We start from the raw sequence: 14,549 nt of genomic DNA, 5'->3' as shown, positions 1-14,549 counted from the left end.
AGAGAGAGATCCAAAAATGTAGTTGTAACAAACAGGATTCTTTTGATAATTTCCCCCTTTCCTCCAAGAGTTCCTTGTTCCATGGACAACCAATTCAAATATTTCAATTGAGAGGCTATATGTTCCAACAGGGAATGGATTTTTCTCTTAATATTTGAAATGGTGGAAGTAATACAGTAGAGTCTCACTTATCCAACATAAACGGGCTGCCAGAATGTTAGATAAGTGAATATGTTGGATAATAAGGAGGCATTAAGGAAAAGCCTATTAAACATAAAATCAGGTTATGATTTTACAAATTAAGCACTAAAACATCATGTTATACAACAAATTTGACAGAAAAAGTAGTTCAATATGCAGTAATGCTATGTAGGAGGTACTGTATTTATGAATATAGTGTTACCAGGAGAGAGTATAGCGGAATCAGTAGCATCCAGATAACACCATGTGCAAAAGACTCAGACCAGACAGAGGAATTGAAAAGAACAAAGGAACTTTACTCTTGCTTGTAGAGTTGAAATATAAAACAGTTCTGCAATCGTACAATGTCCATGTAGTTGCATAAGATCAATAACTAATCAATCAGCAATCAATATATACAGCATAGCATATTAATCAGCTACTTGACCGTAGCCAGAGAGCCTGTCTCCATTTCTGTGCTCTCCCAGCAAGCTCAAATTCCAACTGACATTCTCAGCCACCTGCCAGAAACAGATACATTGTTTTAGGCGTGGCCTTGCCTCTGCAAAAAGAGCTCCTCTGCAGAGTTCCCTTGCAAACTAACTTTTGCAAGGATTTCTTTACACACACACACATATAGCAATTTGGCGCAATGTATAGCAACAAAACAGGCAAGGAATTTCTAGAAATGACCATATATAGAGATATTTAACTAAGTTTGAAAGAATAATCATTCTGTTTCTCAAAAAAGGACTAAAGATGTACAGTACAATATGAATAAAATGAGATAGAAATATGTTTAATAGAAAGAATAAATCCTGAATGATCCAAAACAATATATACATTGCAGTAGATGAAAGCAATAATTTATGGTCTTTTAACACTGTACAGATTACAGAAAATGTATACATTCAGTTGTCACAGATTAGTAAAGGTGTAGACAGGGCAGTGAGATGGACTTGAGGCAAAATGGTTTTAAAAGTAGTTGTGAACTAATATAGTCACGATTATAGAGCAATTAATTTTGCGGGGGTATAGTTATCAGGGCAGAAAAAAATGAGAAAATTGCCCTACAAATAAGAATGCTGTTCTTCTCATTGTTGAACATGTGCCTTCAAAGCTTTTCCCCTCCTACAGCAAGCCAAAAGTGACCCTTTCATCTTCCCTTAAGCAAAACAGTCCATTAAGGACCACTCTACAGGTTGTCTGTCCATTCAAAGACATTTAAGACATTGCATAAGAAGCAAAGTCTTATGGGAACCCTGTAGGGGTTCCTCAAGGATGGATTACTGTAATGCACTCTACGTGGGTGGGGCTGCCCTTGAAGATGGTCCGGAAATTGCAGTTGGTACAATGGTCGGCAGTCAGGTTACTAACTGGAGCTGCTTATAGGGAGCGCTCAACCCCCCTGTTCAAGTAGCTCCACTGGCTGCTGATTATATTCCGGGCCCAATTTAAGGTGCAGGTTATTACCTATAAAGCTCTAAACGGTTCGGGACCTGCCTATCTTCGTGACAGTGTCGTCCCCTATGAACCCACCCGATCGCTGAGATCTTCCGGGGAGGCCCTTCTCTCACTTCCACCCTCCTCACAATTGCGTCTGGTGGGGACGAGAGAGAGGGCCTTCTCGGCCGTGGCTCCCCGACTCTGGAACTCCCTCCCCAGGGAGATTAGGTTGGCTCCCTCTCTACCTTCCTTCAGGAAACAACTGAAGACTTGGATGTTTCAGCAGGCCTTTGGAGATACAGTCTATGTTGTTTGGGCCTCTGCCCCATGTAAGCCGCCCCGAGTCCCCACAGGGAGATGGTGGCGGGGTATAAATGAAGTTTTATTTATTTATTTATTATTGCAGAAGTGTCCGTGATATGGTACCTTAATGTTTTGGTTGAGTCTCTAATTATTATAAATCTTTGCTGGAGCAAGGTCAGAGAGAGCCTGAAGTATGGGGGGAGAATGTTATCAGGCTGGCCTCTGGCTTTAAGGAGGATGGTTTCAAGAATTCAGCTCAGCCTTGGTTCATTAGAGGCACCTGGTGGAAAATTACCCTGGTGCATAAGAGAAAGGCCTTTTTTCTTGGAACCTCAAAGCAGGCATAAACCAGTCACAGTACGAATTGGCCAAGTTGGGGGTCTTCCTCGTTGTTTTTCCTGGGTTTCCCACAACGGAAAGAGGAAACTGGGTTTTGTATATCTTGCTTTTTATTTACATCGTATCAGTTTTGCTGTCAATAAATTTCTTTTCTTTATTCATCAATTATCAGTGTGCTAATTTGCAATTTGACAAAACAAACCTTAAGCTCTGTGAGCTAAAACAGTACAATAAAATCAGGACCACTCCCTAGGTTGTCTGCCCATTTAAGCACACAATGCATAAGAAGCAAAGTCTGAAGGGAACCCCAAGCTCTGTGACCTAAAGTAGTACAATAAAATCATACATTCCTTTAAGGATCACTTTGTCTCCCCAAAGGGACTCAGGGCGGCTTACAGATGGCACAAAGTGCCTAAAACAATGCATAAAATAAACACATAGTATAATATAAAATTATAAATCCATAAACCAGAAATCAAGAACTTTTCCAAGGTAAATCCTTCAAGAAAAGACATGAATCAGATAAGCTGAGAATACTTGAGAGCAGAGACAGGAGAACCATTCCTATGGCAATGTTGTCTCCTCTGAAAGGCATGAAGCCATCACACCTTAAGTTAAGCCCAACCAAGTAGCCATGACATCATGTCAAACTCTTCTCACGGAGTCTCTCAAGAGCATCTAATTAGCCTATTTTTCACTCCCTCCATTCTCAAGGCTAAGGCTTCTCATGAAAACTCCCCATTGGCCAAAGGCTGTTTTCCAAGGGACCATGGACAGTCACTTTCCCCGTGGAACCTAAAACATCAGCCCCTTCTGGGGCCTCTTCTGGCTGCAATTCTCTCCTGACAGCCTCATCCTCTGACATGTCAAGAGAAATCAGAAAAATCCTCAGTCACTTGCTGAGCTACAACAGTATGATTTCCTTCTGTGATGGAGGTGACCCCCCCCCCCCCCAGGACTTTGTAAAAGATAGTTCAAAAATCAAGACTTTATGTTCTATATTCCATATATTTATAGTAGAAGGTGATTGAGACTTTTTACTGGAGTTTACTGTGACTCTCTGCACAAAAGGCGTTTGACCTTTTAGCCTGAGGCAAGAGATAACAACTTCATGAATTGTAAAATCATGCTGCTAAAACTCCACTTTTATGAATTTCCACGCTGGGTTCTCCAGATGTTATGAACTTCGTTCTTATCAAGTATTTTCAATTGTTTATATCATTCATGATTCCCCTTTATGAAATGTAACTCACTTTTATGGATTCTCCCTTATTTCCATGAAATCTATCTATCTGCCTATATGTATTTGTACTCTTTGGGATCCCCGGAAAATATGTATTTCTCCCAGCATGGTTTATATTCCAACTTTATTTTATTTTTCATTTTATTTCATACAATTGTCAAATCATGAAATCAAATAGGAAATATTTTGAACTCAACCTGAACCCCAGAACTTATCCCATTTCCTATGACCCAGGCTTCCCTTCCCAAAAACAAAAGGATAATCTGCCACCGCTAAACCCAATCAAATTCAAATTGCATGGACAATATAGGGCTTGAGTCGCCGAATTCGGAGTGTTGACCTAAAGGTGATTCGCCCCAAGGCAAACATTGTCATATCTCACCCAAAGGAAAATCCAGGACACCTCAGGAAGGCGCCCTGCAGAGCCTGTCAATATGGCTCATCACCACCCATCTTTGCTTCCACCTCTGACACCCCAAGGCATATCTAAAATCTGTATACGTGACAGAAACCCGGACACCCTTGATTGCTGCCATTAATCACCCTTTAGAAATCGGTCTAGCAGGACTTAATCCGCCAGTTCCTGTCCTGTCACCTCATTGTTTCAATAACTCCCGCCTTCTCTTTCCTGATTGGCCCGAGTAGAGACAAAAGGCAGCTTCCTATTGGGCCAACGGAGCAAGGCGGGAAACGAAAGCCCGCCTCGTTCAACCTTCTAGCCTATCAACGATCAGATGGGCAGGGGAGCAGGGCGGGAAATTCAAAGGGCTGTCAGACTGAAATTTTGTATAAATATGGCTTTATTTTGATTGTATGGTACCCTAGTAGACCGAATGATCGCTACTAGAGTCCTCTTCAGCTGAATTGCTCAATAAAGACTCCTTGGCGGATTTTCCTTCAACTTTGGCGGACCTTCTTCATTTCGGCTTCAGGTTGTATTGCGGCTCATAATTCTCCTTTTGGCTTCGCCAAGGTCCGTTCTCTCAGGACCGGATCGGGTCTCTCCTTAAGGGCCTAATCCCCTAAAACGCGGTCGACATCACTTCCAAGTGTAGGGTCTTGGCGATGGGTCTGTAGGTGACTGTAGACACCTATTCTGGATCTGAATGTTCTTTTGCAGTGAGGACATTGATTTCCAGATGGAAGGCAGTCCTGACAAGGATTGCTTGATGCGCCTTCCTCTTGGCACATTTCTGCCTTTTGCCCTCCATTTGTGCCACTTTGAATTCCACAGCACTGTTAGTCACAGCTGACCTCCAGCTAGAATGTTTGAGGGCCAGGGCTTCCATGTTCTCGGTATCTCTGCCACAATGTTAAGGTTAGCTTTAAGCCAATCTTTAAATCTCTTTTCCTTTTGGTGGCTGCCAAGAAGCTGGAGGAAACTGATGCCCTCCGCAAGGATGAAGAAACATGAAAACAGAAAGCTCTGCAGCTGGAAACCAACTGAGCCAAGCAATCATCTAATGTCAGGATGTTATTTGGTTTTCGAAAAGTCAGAAGCTGGAAGAAATCTTCTGTAAGAGCAAACCATGCTCCTATAGTATGGAACTCTCCATCATTTCCGGGTAGAAAATTGGAAACCATCTACTTTTAAGAGATTAGAATTTTTCAGAGTGGGGTTTGTTTTTTGTTTGGTTGGTTTTTTTGGACAAAGAAAAATATTTTGAACATGTAACTTTACTCCCTTGTAATATCAATAAAATATTTCTATTCTTTCTTTATTTCTATTTCTTAAAAACAATCAAGGATTTCTCTTGACAAATTTGTTCAGAATACATTTGTCATTGACTTCCCTTTGAGGCTGAGAATGTATGATTAGGCTGTGGATTTAATGACCAAGCAGGAATTCAAACTCTTGTCTCCAATGTTCAAAGGACTCCACCATTGCCTGTGCTGCTGCTGCAAAGTTCCATGGCCCAACACTAGTCTTTTAATCTGTGCCAACTCCTTTTCAGTCTTTAAGCTTTTGCAGTTGTAGAATTTCCTGAAATATGTGACACGTTAATGCATTAATTAAAAATGGCTTATACTATATCAACACTTACAGCCAAGAAAGGCTAGATCTACACTGCCATATAATGCAGTTTGAAACTCATTCTCATCATAGGCCACATCAGCCTAATGCTTGCCTTCAAAGGACCACTGAATCCATGGATGGAAAATCTGTCAATATTCTGTCAGAGGGACAACTATAATTCTTTCTGCACAGTGGTCAGTGCTCTTTAGTTTTTACCCAATTTACCTCCCAGATGTGACTGAACCACAACTCCCACCATCGTTGATTATTTGCCATGCATACCGGTTGCATAATGGGAATTGCAACCCATTAAAATATTAAAGGACATTTTAAAGTCTGGATAACAAAACCTGCGGATGTGATGCCCAATTCAAACCCCACTATCCCGACTAAACAGAACATTTTGGGTCATTAATGGTGGAACATTCAGTGGAACAACTTTATCAACAGGTTAACAAAAAGAAGTCAACTCAAAATAAACATTATACATTACTCTAGGAATAAGTGTGTGTTTTTACACCATATATGCTTTGTCTTGTCTCTTAAAGTTCTTAAATTGAACTGATATTATCCATCTAGAGAATTACTAAGAAATGCTGGGGGTTGAAAGGGAAGGAGGATTGTGCCATTTGGGAGAAAATAAAACTTCCTGAATTAAGTATATGATCCTCTGCTATTCTAGAAAGACTGCATGCAATGCAGCCGAGTCTCCAACATTGACTTGTTCAAAACAGGATGCAGAGAGAAGAATCCTTTAGGGAGGCAAGAATTAAAACCACTCTGGGGATAGGGGGAATTAGGGGTTTCTCTGCTACAAGAAGCCTGGTAAATCTTAATATAGGTTCTATGAAATGGGCAACCTGGTCCCACTTCACACATCTTACCTTCCCTCCTGTCATCTTTTGAATTCTCTAGTACACATTTGGAGTCATCAGGTGTTTCATTCAGTGGAACATCTTCAGCATTGCCTTACAAACGGATAACAAAAAGAAATCAACTCAAAATAAACACTAGGACATTAGTCACTCTAGGAGTGTGTGTGTGTGTGTGTGTGTGTGTGTTTTGTTGTTTTTTACACCATGTATGCTAGACATCTCTTAATGTTCTTCAGTTGAACTGAAGAACTTTAGGGAGAGAAGGCGGGTTAAAAATAAAGTATTATTGGCACAAAGACATAGTATGACACAGCAAACGAGATATATATGATGGATTTCGTATTACAAAATCACAAGTCGAACACTTCCCAAGTGTTTAGAATTGTGATGTATTTTCAGATGATGCAAGCAGATCCCAGTAAGGTGGCCTTTTGCAGTTGACAGATCATAATTTTGTCAATGTTTGTTTCCAAATGCTGACTGAGATCTTTTGACATGGCTCCCAGTGTGCCAATCACCACTGGGACCACCTGTACTGGTTTATGCCAGAGCCTTTGCAGTTCGATCTTGAGGTCCTGATAACGGCTGAGTTTTTCCTGTTGTTTTTCATCAATTCGACTGTCACCTGGTATAGCAACATCAATAATACAAACTTTTTTCTTTTCCACAACCATGATGTCTGGTGTGTTGTGTTCCCAAACTTTGTCAGTCTGGATTCAGAAGTCTCACAGTATTTTTGCATGTTCATTTCCCATTACCTTTGCAGGTTTGTGATCCCACCAGTTCTTTACTGCTGAGAGGTGGTAATTGTGGCATAGGTTCCAATGAATCATTTGGGCCACATAGTCGTGTCTCTGTTTGTAGTCCGTCTGTGTGATTTTCTTACAGCAGCTGAGGATATGATCAATAATTTCAGCAGCTTCCTTGCACAGTCTGCATTTTGAGTCACTGGCTGATTTTTTGATCTTAGCCTTAATTGCATTTGTTCTGATGGCTTGCTCCTGGGCTGCAAGGATCAGGCCTTCTGTCTCCTTCAGTGTTCCATTGGTGAGCCATAGCCAGGTCTTTCCTTCAATTTTGTCAAGGGCCTGTCCATGCAACGCTTTATTATTAATATTAATAATAATAATAATAATAATAATAATAATAATAATAATAATATTTTCATCACATGAGGAGCTGGACCGGCAACAGCTTTCACACAACTGAAGCCATCACCAAAGGTGACAGTCCTGCTACTCTGCTGGTTCTCAAACTACATGTGATAAAGTCCTATGAAAGAGAACTTGTAGACAATGGGATGCACTTTGTTTTGGGGGACCCTTGCAAACAAGGTTGGCATAACATTTTTAGTCACCTGAACGCCAGGTGCAAGACAGGTCCTGCACACAGGCTTTGCTGGGATAGGGAACAGTCCCCCATGCAGCCAAACTAGTTTGCTGTACAAAATGGGGACCAGATTACATTGAGAAGTGTGCCTCATGCAAAGAGATCATGTACCCTGATTCCCAGTCTTGGAATAAATGAGCTTGACAATGCCTTTAAACTTTATGGTGAACATCGAAATGAATAAAAAATCATTTCTAGTAAAGAGCAAGTTTCAGTAGCGTTATACAACAATCATGAAGTACGCATTTTGAGTCAAATAACCTCTAATGCATTAGTCACTCCAAGGACCTTATCACACTGGGATATACTCTGTATGCATCACCTATTTTTTAAGGACTGGGTGCATACTGTATTCAGATGAGATGCATACTCTCCACATCACACCCAATGATTATTATTCTTTGAAAATACTGCACTTTTACTCATCACGGCATAGAAGGTTGGCTTCTCCCAATCCATTTGAATGCATCCCTACATCACTTTCCCCCCCTAATATTGCGCAATGGCATCATCTGGAAGTCTCGAACTAATGTTCTCATGCGATTTTAGCAGACAGAATACATACTGATTTTCCGATCACACGTGAAAGCAGCACATTATACCGTTATTAAATCGTAGTAAATCAAAAAACACAATTAGAATCAAGTGTGCAGTTACTCTGTTTCTGTGATGTTTTGCAGACGCATTCCAATGGATTATTGACAAAATGGGGCAAATGTCATGTGATAGGACCCATTCAGACTCACTTTCAAAGAGCCTCAGAAATAAGAGTATATCCCAATGTGATAAGGTCCTAAGAGTGTGTGCTTTTTAAATCACGTATGTTATGTTGCTGATTCTTAATGCTCATCAAAAGAACTGATACTTCCTATGCAGAGAATTACTAAAGAAATGCTGGGGATGGAGAGGCAAAGAGGACTATGCAATCTGGGAGAAAATATGACTTCCTGAATGAAGTATATTATTCTTTACTTTTCCAAGAGGACTGTATCCAATGCAACTGAGACTCCAACATAGACTTGTCCAAAACAGGATGCAGAGAGAAAAAATCATTTAGGGAGGCAAGAATTAAAACCACTCTGGGGGATTGGGGGGGGGGGGGGTAGGGGTTTCTCTGCTACAAGAAGCCTGGTAAATCTTGCTATATAGGTTCTATGAAATGGGCAACCTGGTCCCACTTCACACATCTTACCTTCCCTCCTGTCATCTTTCGAATTCTCTAGTACACATTTGGAGTCATCAGGTGTTTCATTCAGTGGAACATCGTCACCAGTGTCTTACAAACAGATAACAAAAAGAAATCAACTCAAAAAACCCACTAATACATTAGTCTCTCTAGAGTGTGTGTGTGTGTGTGTGGGGGGGGGGGTGTTTACACATGTAAGCTATGTTAGACGTCTCTTAATGTTCTACTGATACTATCCATCCGGAGAACTAATAAAGAAACGCTGGGGATGGAAAGGCAAAGATGACTGTAATGATTTGGAGAAAACAACACTTCCTGAATTAAGTATGTTACACTCCACTACTCTACAAGGACTGCATCCAATACAGCTGAGACTCCAATGCAGACCTGTCCAAAACAGGATGCAGCAGGTTGTGTAGGTGAGATAAAGATCATCTAAGAAGGTGGGAATTAAAAACAATGGAGAGCAGGAATGGGTTTTTTCCTTGTCAATCTGGATACATTCACTAAAGGTTTAATGAAATGGTCGACCCGGCCCCATCTCACCTTCGCTCCTGTTATCTTTTAAATCCTCTGATACACATCTGGGACCATTATCGGTTAGCATTTCATTCAGTGGAACATCAGCATTGCCTTATAAACAGATAACAAAAAGAAGTGAACTCAAGGAAATCTCTAATACACTCTAGGAGTAAGTGAATGTGTTTTTACACCATAGATGTTATGTTAGACTACTCTTAGTAAAGGTTTTCCCCTCACATTAAGTCTAGTCATGTCCAACTCTGGGGGTTGGTGCTCATCTCCATTTTTAAGACAAAAAGCCGGTGTTGTTTGCAGACGTCTCCAAGGTCATGTGGCCAGCATGACTCCATGGAGTGGCGTTATCTTCCCACCGGAGCGGTACCTATTGATCTACTCACATTTGCATGTTTTCGAACTGCTAGGTTGGCAGAAGCTGGGGCTAACAGCGGGAGCTAACCTCGCTCCCCAGATTTGAACCACCGACCTTTTGGTCAGCAAGTTCAGCAGCTCAGAGGTTTAATCCGATGCACCTCCAAGGGCAGACTGTACCAATAAGTACTACTCTTAATGTTCTTCAAATGAACTACTGCTTTAGTACTTCCAGAGAAGAACTAAATAAACATTGGTGGCAGACAGGAAAAGAAGACTGTACCAATATGGAAAATAAATACTTCCCGAATTAAGTATGCCTATTTTCTACTATTCTAGAAGGACTATTTCCAATCACCTGAGACTCCAAAGCATACTTAGGAGGTACCAGGACAACTAGGTTGTGAGGAAAGAGAAAGAGCATAGAGATTGGTGCACTGCTGGAAACAGTGAGGAATTACATATTACTACAAGTTTTTATCCAGTTAAACAAGTAGAAGCGTTCTTAGAAATTGCACCCTTCAACTGCCACAATCACTTAAGAGACTTATATCTGGCACATGTGTCCCATGCTCATACCTGGATCTTCTTGTCTTTTCTGCTTCCTGGTATTCAGCCAATGTGTTAAACGATCTAGTAAAGAAATATGTACTTAGTTGCCTATGCAGACTAATGCAGTTGATTAAGTTGATATTGACTTCTAATAACAAATGATATTGATATTATGGCAAAGAAAAATATGGCCTTTTCTGCTCCTTTCCTTCAAGAAAATAAAGAAATTGTCACACACATATACATCAGCATTTTGGGCAGGAAAATGGGACACTTTTACTAGCTGCCCAATTATCTCTCCTCTTAGCACTTTTGCAAATGTCTGGAAATTCCCTTGGGCTGATTTTGTGGTGAAGGGAAGTCAGGAAATTGGGTTGGAAGTGTCTAACTAAATTTCTTCTTCTGTTTCAAATGAATTGTATATTCTTGTTTAACTGTCATCCATTGAGCCTTTCAAGCTGTGCTAAATGAATGTGTTAACTGGCAATTACAGCCCATTTTACCTTGGTGAAGGACTCAAGGAAGATAACCCTTTAGAAATCAAAATGAAGGAACAAAGATTATGAAGTAGAAAAAAAATTCTCAACAAAAAATTACTGTGAAAGTGCCAAATATGTTTTTTTTCCTAGAAGTATTCAAAAGAGGATATTCACAGTAAACGTAAGGCCCATGTCAGCATTTCTCTTAGAGGTTGGACCTCGGCCAACAGAAGATGGGCACCACATTATTGCCAGAAATGTCAACACAAGATACTCAAGCCCACGTGAGTAAAGATATTTCATCATCAACTGAAAGAATAGGTGATGTATGGTAGTAGCTGAAAGAAGAGAGGAACAAAAGTAGCCAGGTAAGCACTAGTCATGAAAACTTGAGAGGAAAGTTAACATCAAGGAGCATGCTTTTCAGTTGTGCTGGAAAAATGACTATAACTCAACAAACCACGTAGCTATCCCAAGTGTAAACAAATTGTATAAAATAAATGTTGAATGGACCTCTCAAGACTATGAGGCCCTAGGGAGGAAAGGGAAGGAACTCTATCTTATCCACAGTCAGGGCCCTGCTAGTGAAAACAGGATACTTTAACTGAACTGAACTATGAAGATCATATCACCAGGAAAGAATTTTGTTTTGTGGCCTATGATTCAGTGCTGAAACTGTCATATGTGGCATTCCCACAATACAGTATAGGGGCACTTATTGGCATGGTGTAATTACGATGTGTCAGCAATGCAAAACTGCACTTCTTTCTATGTCAATTCCCCCAATTTGTTTTTTTTTTTAACTTTTATATTCAAGGGTGTAGAGAATCAAATATTTTTCCTCAGTGGAAATGACAGGATTCTGCTCCAGACCAGGATATTGGAATTTATTGCACAATGGTAAGTTTCAGGACCATTGCCCAATTTTGGAAGCCATTTTTGTCTTTGGAAGCCACCCTGAGTCCCTTCGGGGAGAGAGGGTAGGTTAAGAATAAAGTATTATTATAATATTATTATTCATCACAGAAGGAGCTGGAGTGGCAACAGCTTTCACACAACTGAAGCCATCACCAAAGGTGACAGTCCTGCTACTCTGCTGGTTCTCAAACTACATGTGATAAAATCCTATGAAAGAGAACTTGTAGACAATGGGATGCACTTTGTTTTGGGGGACCCTTGCAAACAAGGTTGGCATAACATTTTTAGTCACCTGAACGCCAGGTGCAAGACAGGTCCTGCACACAGGCTTTGCTGAGATAGGGAACAGTCCCCCATGCAGCCAAACTAGTTTGCTGTACAAAATGGGGACCAGATTACATTGAGAAGTGTGCCTCATGCAAAGAGATCATGTACCCTGATTCCCAGTCTTGGAATAAATGAGCTTGACAATGCCTTTAAACTTTATGGTGAACATCGAAATGAATAAAAAATCATTTCTAGTAAAGAGCAAGTTTCAGTAGCGTTATACAACAATCATGAAGTACGCATTTTCAGTCAAAATAACCTCTAATGCATTAGTCACTCCAAGGACCTTATCACACTGGGATATACTCTGTATGCATCACCTATTTTTTAAGGACTGGGTGCATACTGTATTCAGATGAGATGCATACTCTCCACATCACACCCAATGATTATTATTCTTTGAAAATACTGCACTTTTACTCATCACGGCATAGAAGGTTGGCTTCTCCCAATCCATTTGAATGCATCCCTACATCACTTTCCCCCCCTAATATTGCGCAATGGCATCATCTGGAAGTCTCGAACTAATGTTCTCATGCGATTTTAGCAGACAGAATACATACTGATTTTCCGATCACACGTGAAAGCAGCACATTATACCGTTATTAAATCGTAGTAAATCAAAAAACACAATTAGAATCAAGTGTGCAGTTACTCTGTTTCTGTGATGTTTTGCAGACGCATTCCAATGGATTACTAACAAAATGGAGCAAATGTCATATGATAGGACCCATTCAGACTCACTTTCAAAGAGCCTCAGAAATAAGAGTATATCCGAATGTGATTAGGTCCTAGGAGTAAGTGTGTGTGCTTTTAAATCATGTATGTTATGTTGCTGACTCTTAATGCTCACCAAAAGAATTGTTACTTTCTATCCAGAGAATAACTAAAGAAACGCTGGGGATATAGAGGCAAGGAGCCACCTGGGAGAAAATAACATTTCCTGAATGAAGTATATTACTCTTTGCTATTCCAGAAGGACTGTATCCAATGCAGTTGAGACTCCAACACAAACTTGTCCAAAACAGGATGCAGAGAGAAAAAATCATTTAGGTAGGCAAGAATTAAAACCACTCTGGGGAATTGGGGGGAGGGGGGTAGGGGTTTCTCTGCTACAAGAAGCCTGGTAAATCTTGCTATATAGGTTCTATGAAATGGGCAACCTGGTCCCACTTCACACATCTTACCTTCCCTCCTGTCATCTTTCGAATTCTCTAGTACACATTTGGAGTCATCAGGTGTTTCATTCAGTGGAACATCGTCACCAGTGTCTTACAAACAGATAACAAAAAGAAATCAACTCAAAAAACCCACTAATACATTAGTCTCTCTAGAGTGTGTGTGTGTGTGTGTGTGGGGGGGGTGTTTACACATGTAAGCTATGTTAGACGTCTCTTAATGTTCTACTGATACTATCCATCCGGAGAACTAATAAAGAAACGCTGGGGATGGAAAGGCAAAGATGACTGTAATGATTTGGAGAAAACAACACTTCCTGAATTAAGTATGTTACACTCCACTACTCTACAAGGACTGCATCCAATACAGCTGAGACTCCAATGCAGACCTGTCCAAAACAGGATGCAGCAGGTTGTGTAGGTGAGATAAAGATCATCTAAGAAGGTGGGAATTAAAAACAATGGAGAGCAGGAATGGGTTTTTTCCTTGTCAATCTGGATACATTCACTAAAGGTTTAATGAAATGGTCGACCCGGCCCCATCTCACCTTCGCTCCTGTTATCTTTTAAATCCTCTGATACACATCTGGGACCATTATCGGTTAGCATTTCATTCAGTGGAACATCAGCATTGCCTTATAAACAGATAACAAAAAGAAGTAAACTCAAGGAAATCTCTAATACATTAGTCACTCTAGGAGTAAGTGAATGTGTTTTTACACCATAGATGTTATGTTAGACTACTCTTAGTAAAGGTTTTCCCCTCACATTAAGTCTAGTCATGTCCAACTCTGGGGGTTGGTGCTCATCTCCATTTTTAAGACAAAAAGCCGGTGTTGTTTGCAGACGTCTCCAAGGTCATGTGGCCAGCATGACTCCATGGAGTGGCGTTATCTTCCCACCGGAGCGGTACCTATTGATCTACTCACATTTGCATGTTTTCGAACTGCTAGGTTGGCAGAAGCTGGGGCTAACAGCGGGAGCTAACCTCGCTCCCCAGATTTGAACCACCGACCTTTTGGTCAGCAAGTTCAGCAGCTCAGAGGTTTAATCCGATGCACCTCCAAGGGCAGACTGTACCAATAAGTACTACTCTTAATGTTCTTCAAATGAACTACTGCTTTAGTACTTCCAGAGAAGAACTAAATAAACATTGGTGGCAGACAGGAAAAGAAGACTGTACCAATATGGAAAATAAATACTTCCCGAATTAAGTATGCCTATTT

General features: G+C 40.6%; 1 protein-coding gene across 6 annotated transcripts in view; it reads right to left on the bottom strand.

Annotated features, from left to right (window-relative positions):
- Positions 1-476: 476 nt before the first annotated feature.
- Positions 477-14,549, bottom strand: part of LOC100564742 (uncharacterized) — a 36,892-nt gene continuing 22,819 nt past the window's right edge. For 3 of the 6 annotated variants that reach the window (XM_062971341.1, XM_008119745.3, XM_062971345.1), the window contains 7 exons: positions 13,872-13,958; positions 13,333-13,416; positions 10,449-10,502; positions 9,525-9,611; positions 8,985-9,068; positions 6,413-6,496; positions 477-5,495 (listed from right to left, as the gene is read on the bottom strand). In XM_062971341.1, coding sequence (XP_062827411.1) covers positions 5,470-5,495; positions 6,413-6,496; positions 8,985-9,068; positions 9,525-9,611; positions 10,449-10,502; positions 13,333-13,416; positions 13,872-13,958 — 506 coding nt within the window. In that variant the 3' untranslated portion in view covers positions 477-5,469. The remainder of the gene's footprint in view (positions 5,496-6,412; positions 6,497-8,984; positions 9,069-9,524; positions 9,612-10,448; positions 10,503-13,332; positions 13,417-13,871; positions 13,959-14,549) is intronic. The other 3 variants (XM_062971342.1, XM_062971343.1, XM_062971344.1) reach the window with 3 other exon arrangements.

This window comes from Anolis carolinensis, chromosome 2 (genome assembly GCF_035594765.1).
Source record: "Anolis carolinensis isolate JA03-04 chromosome 2, rAnoCar3.1.pri, whole genome shotgun sequence".
In the NCBI taxonomy this organism is placed as follows: Eukaryota; Metazoa; Chordata; class Lepidosauria; order Squamata; family Dactyloidae; genus Anolis; species Anolis carolinensis.
Note: the sequence above shows the minus strand (reverse complement) of the source record. Positions and strands in the feature narration are given on the sequence as shown.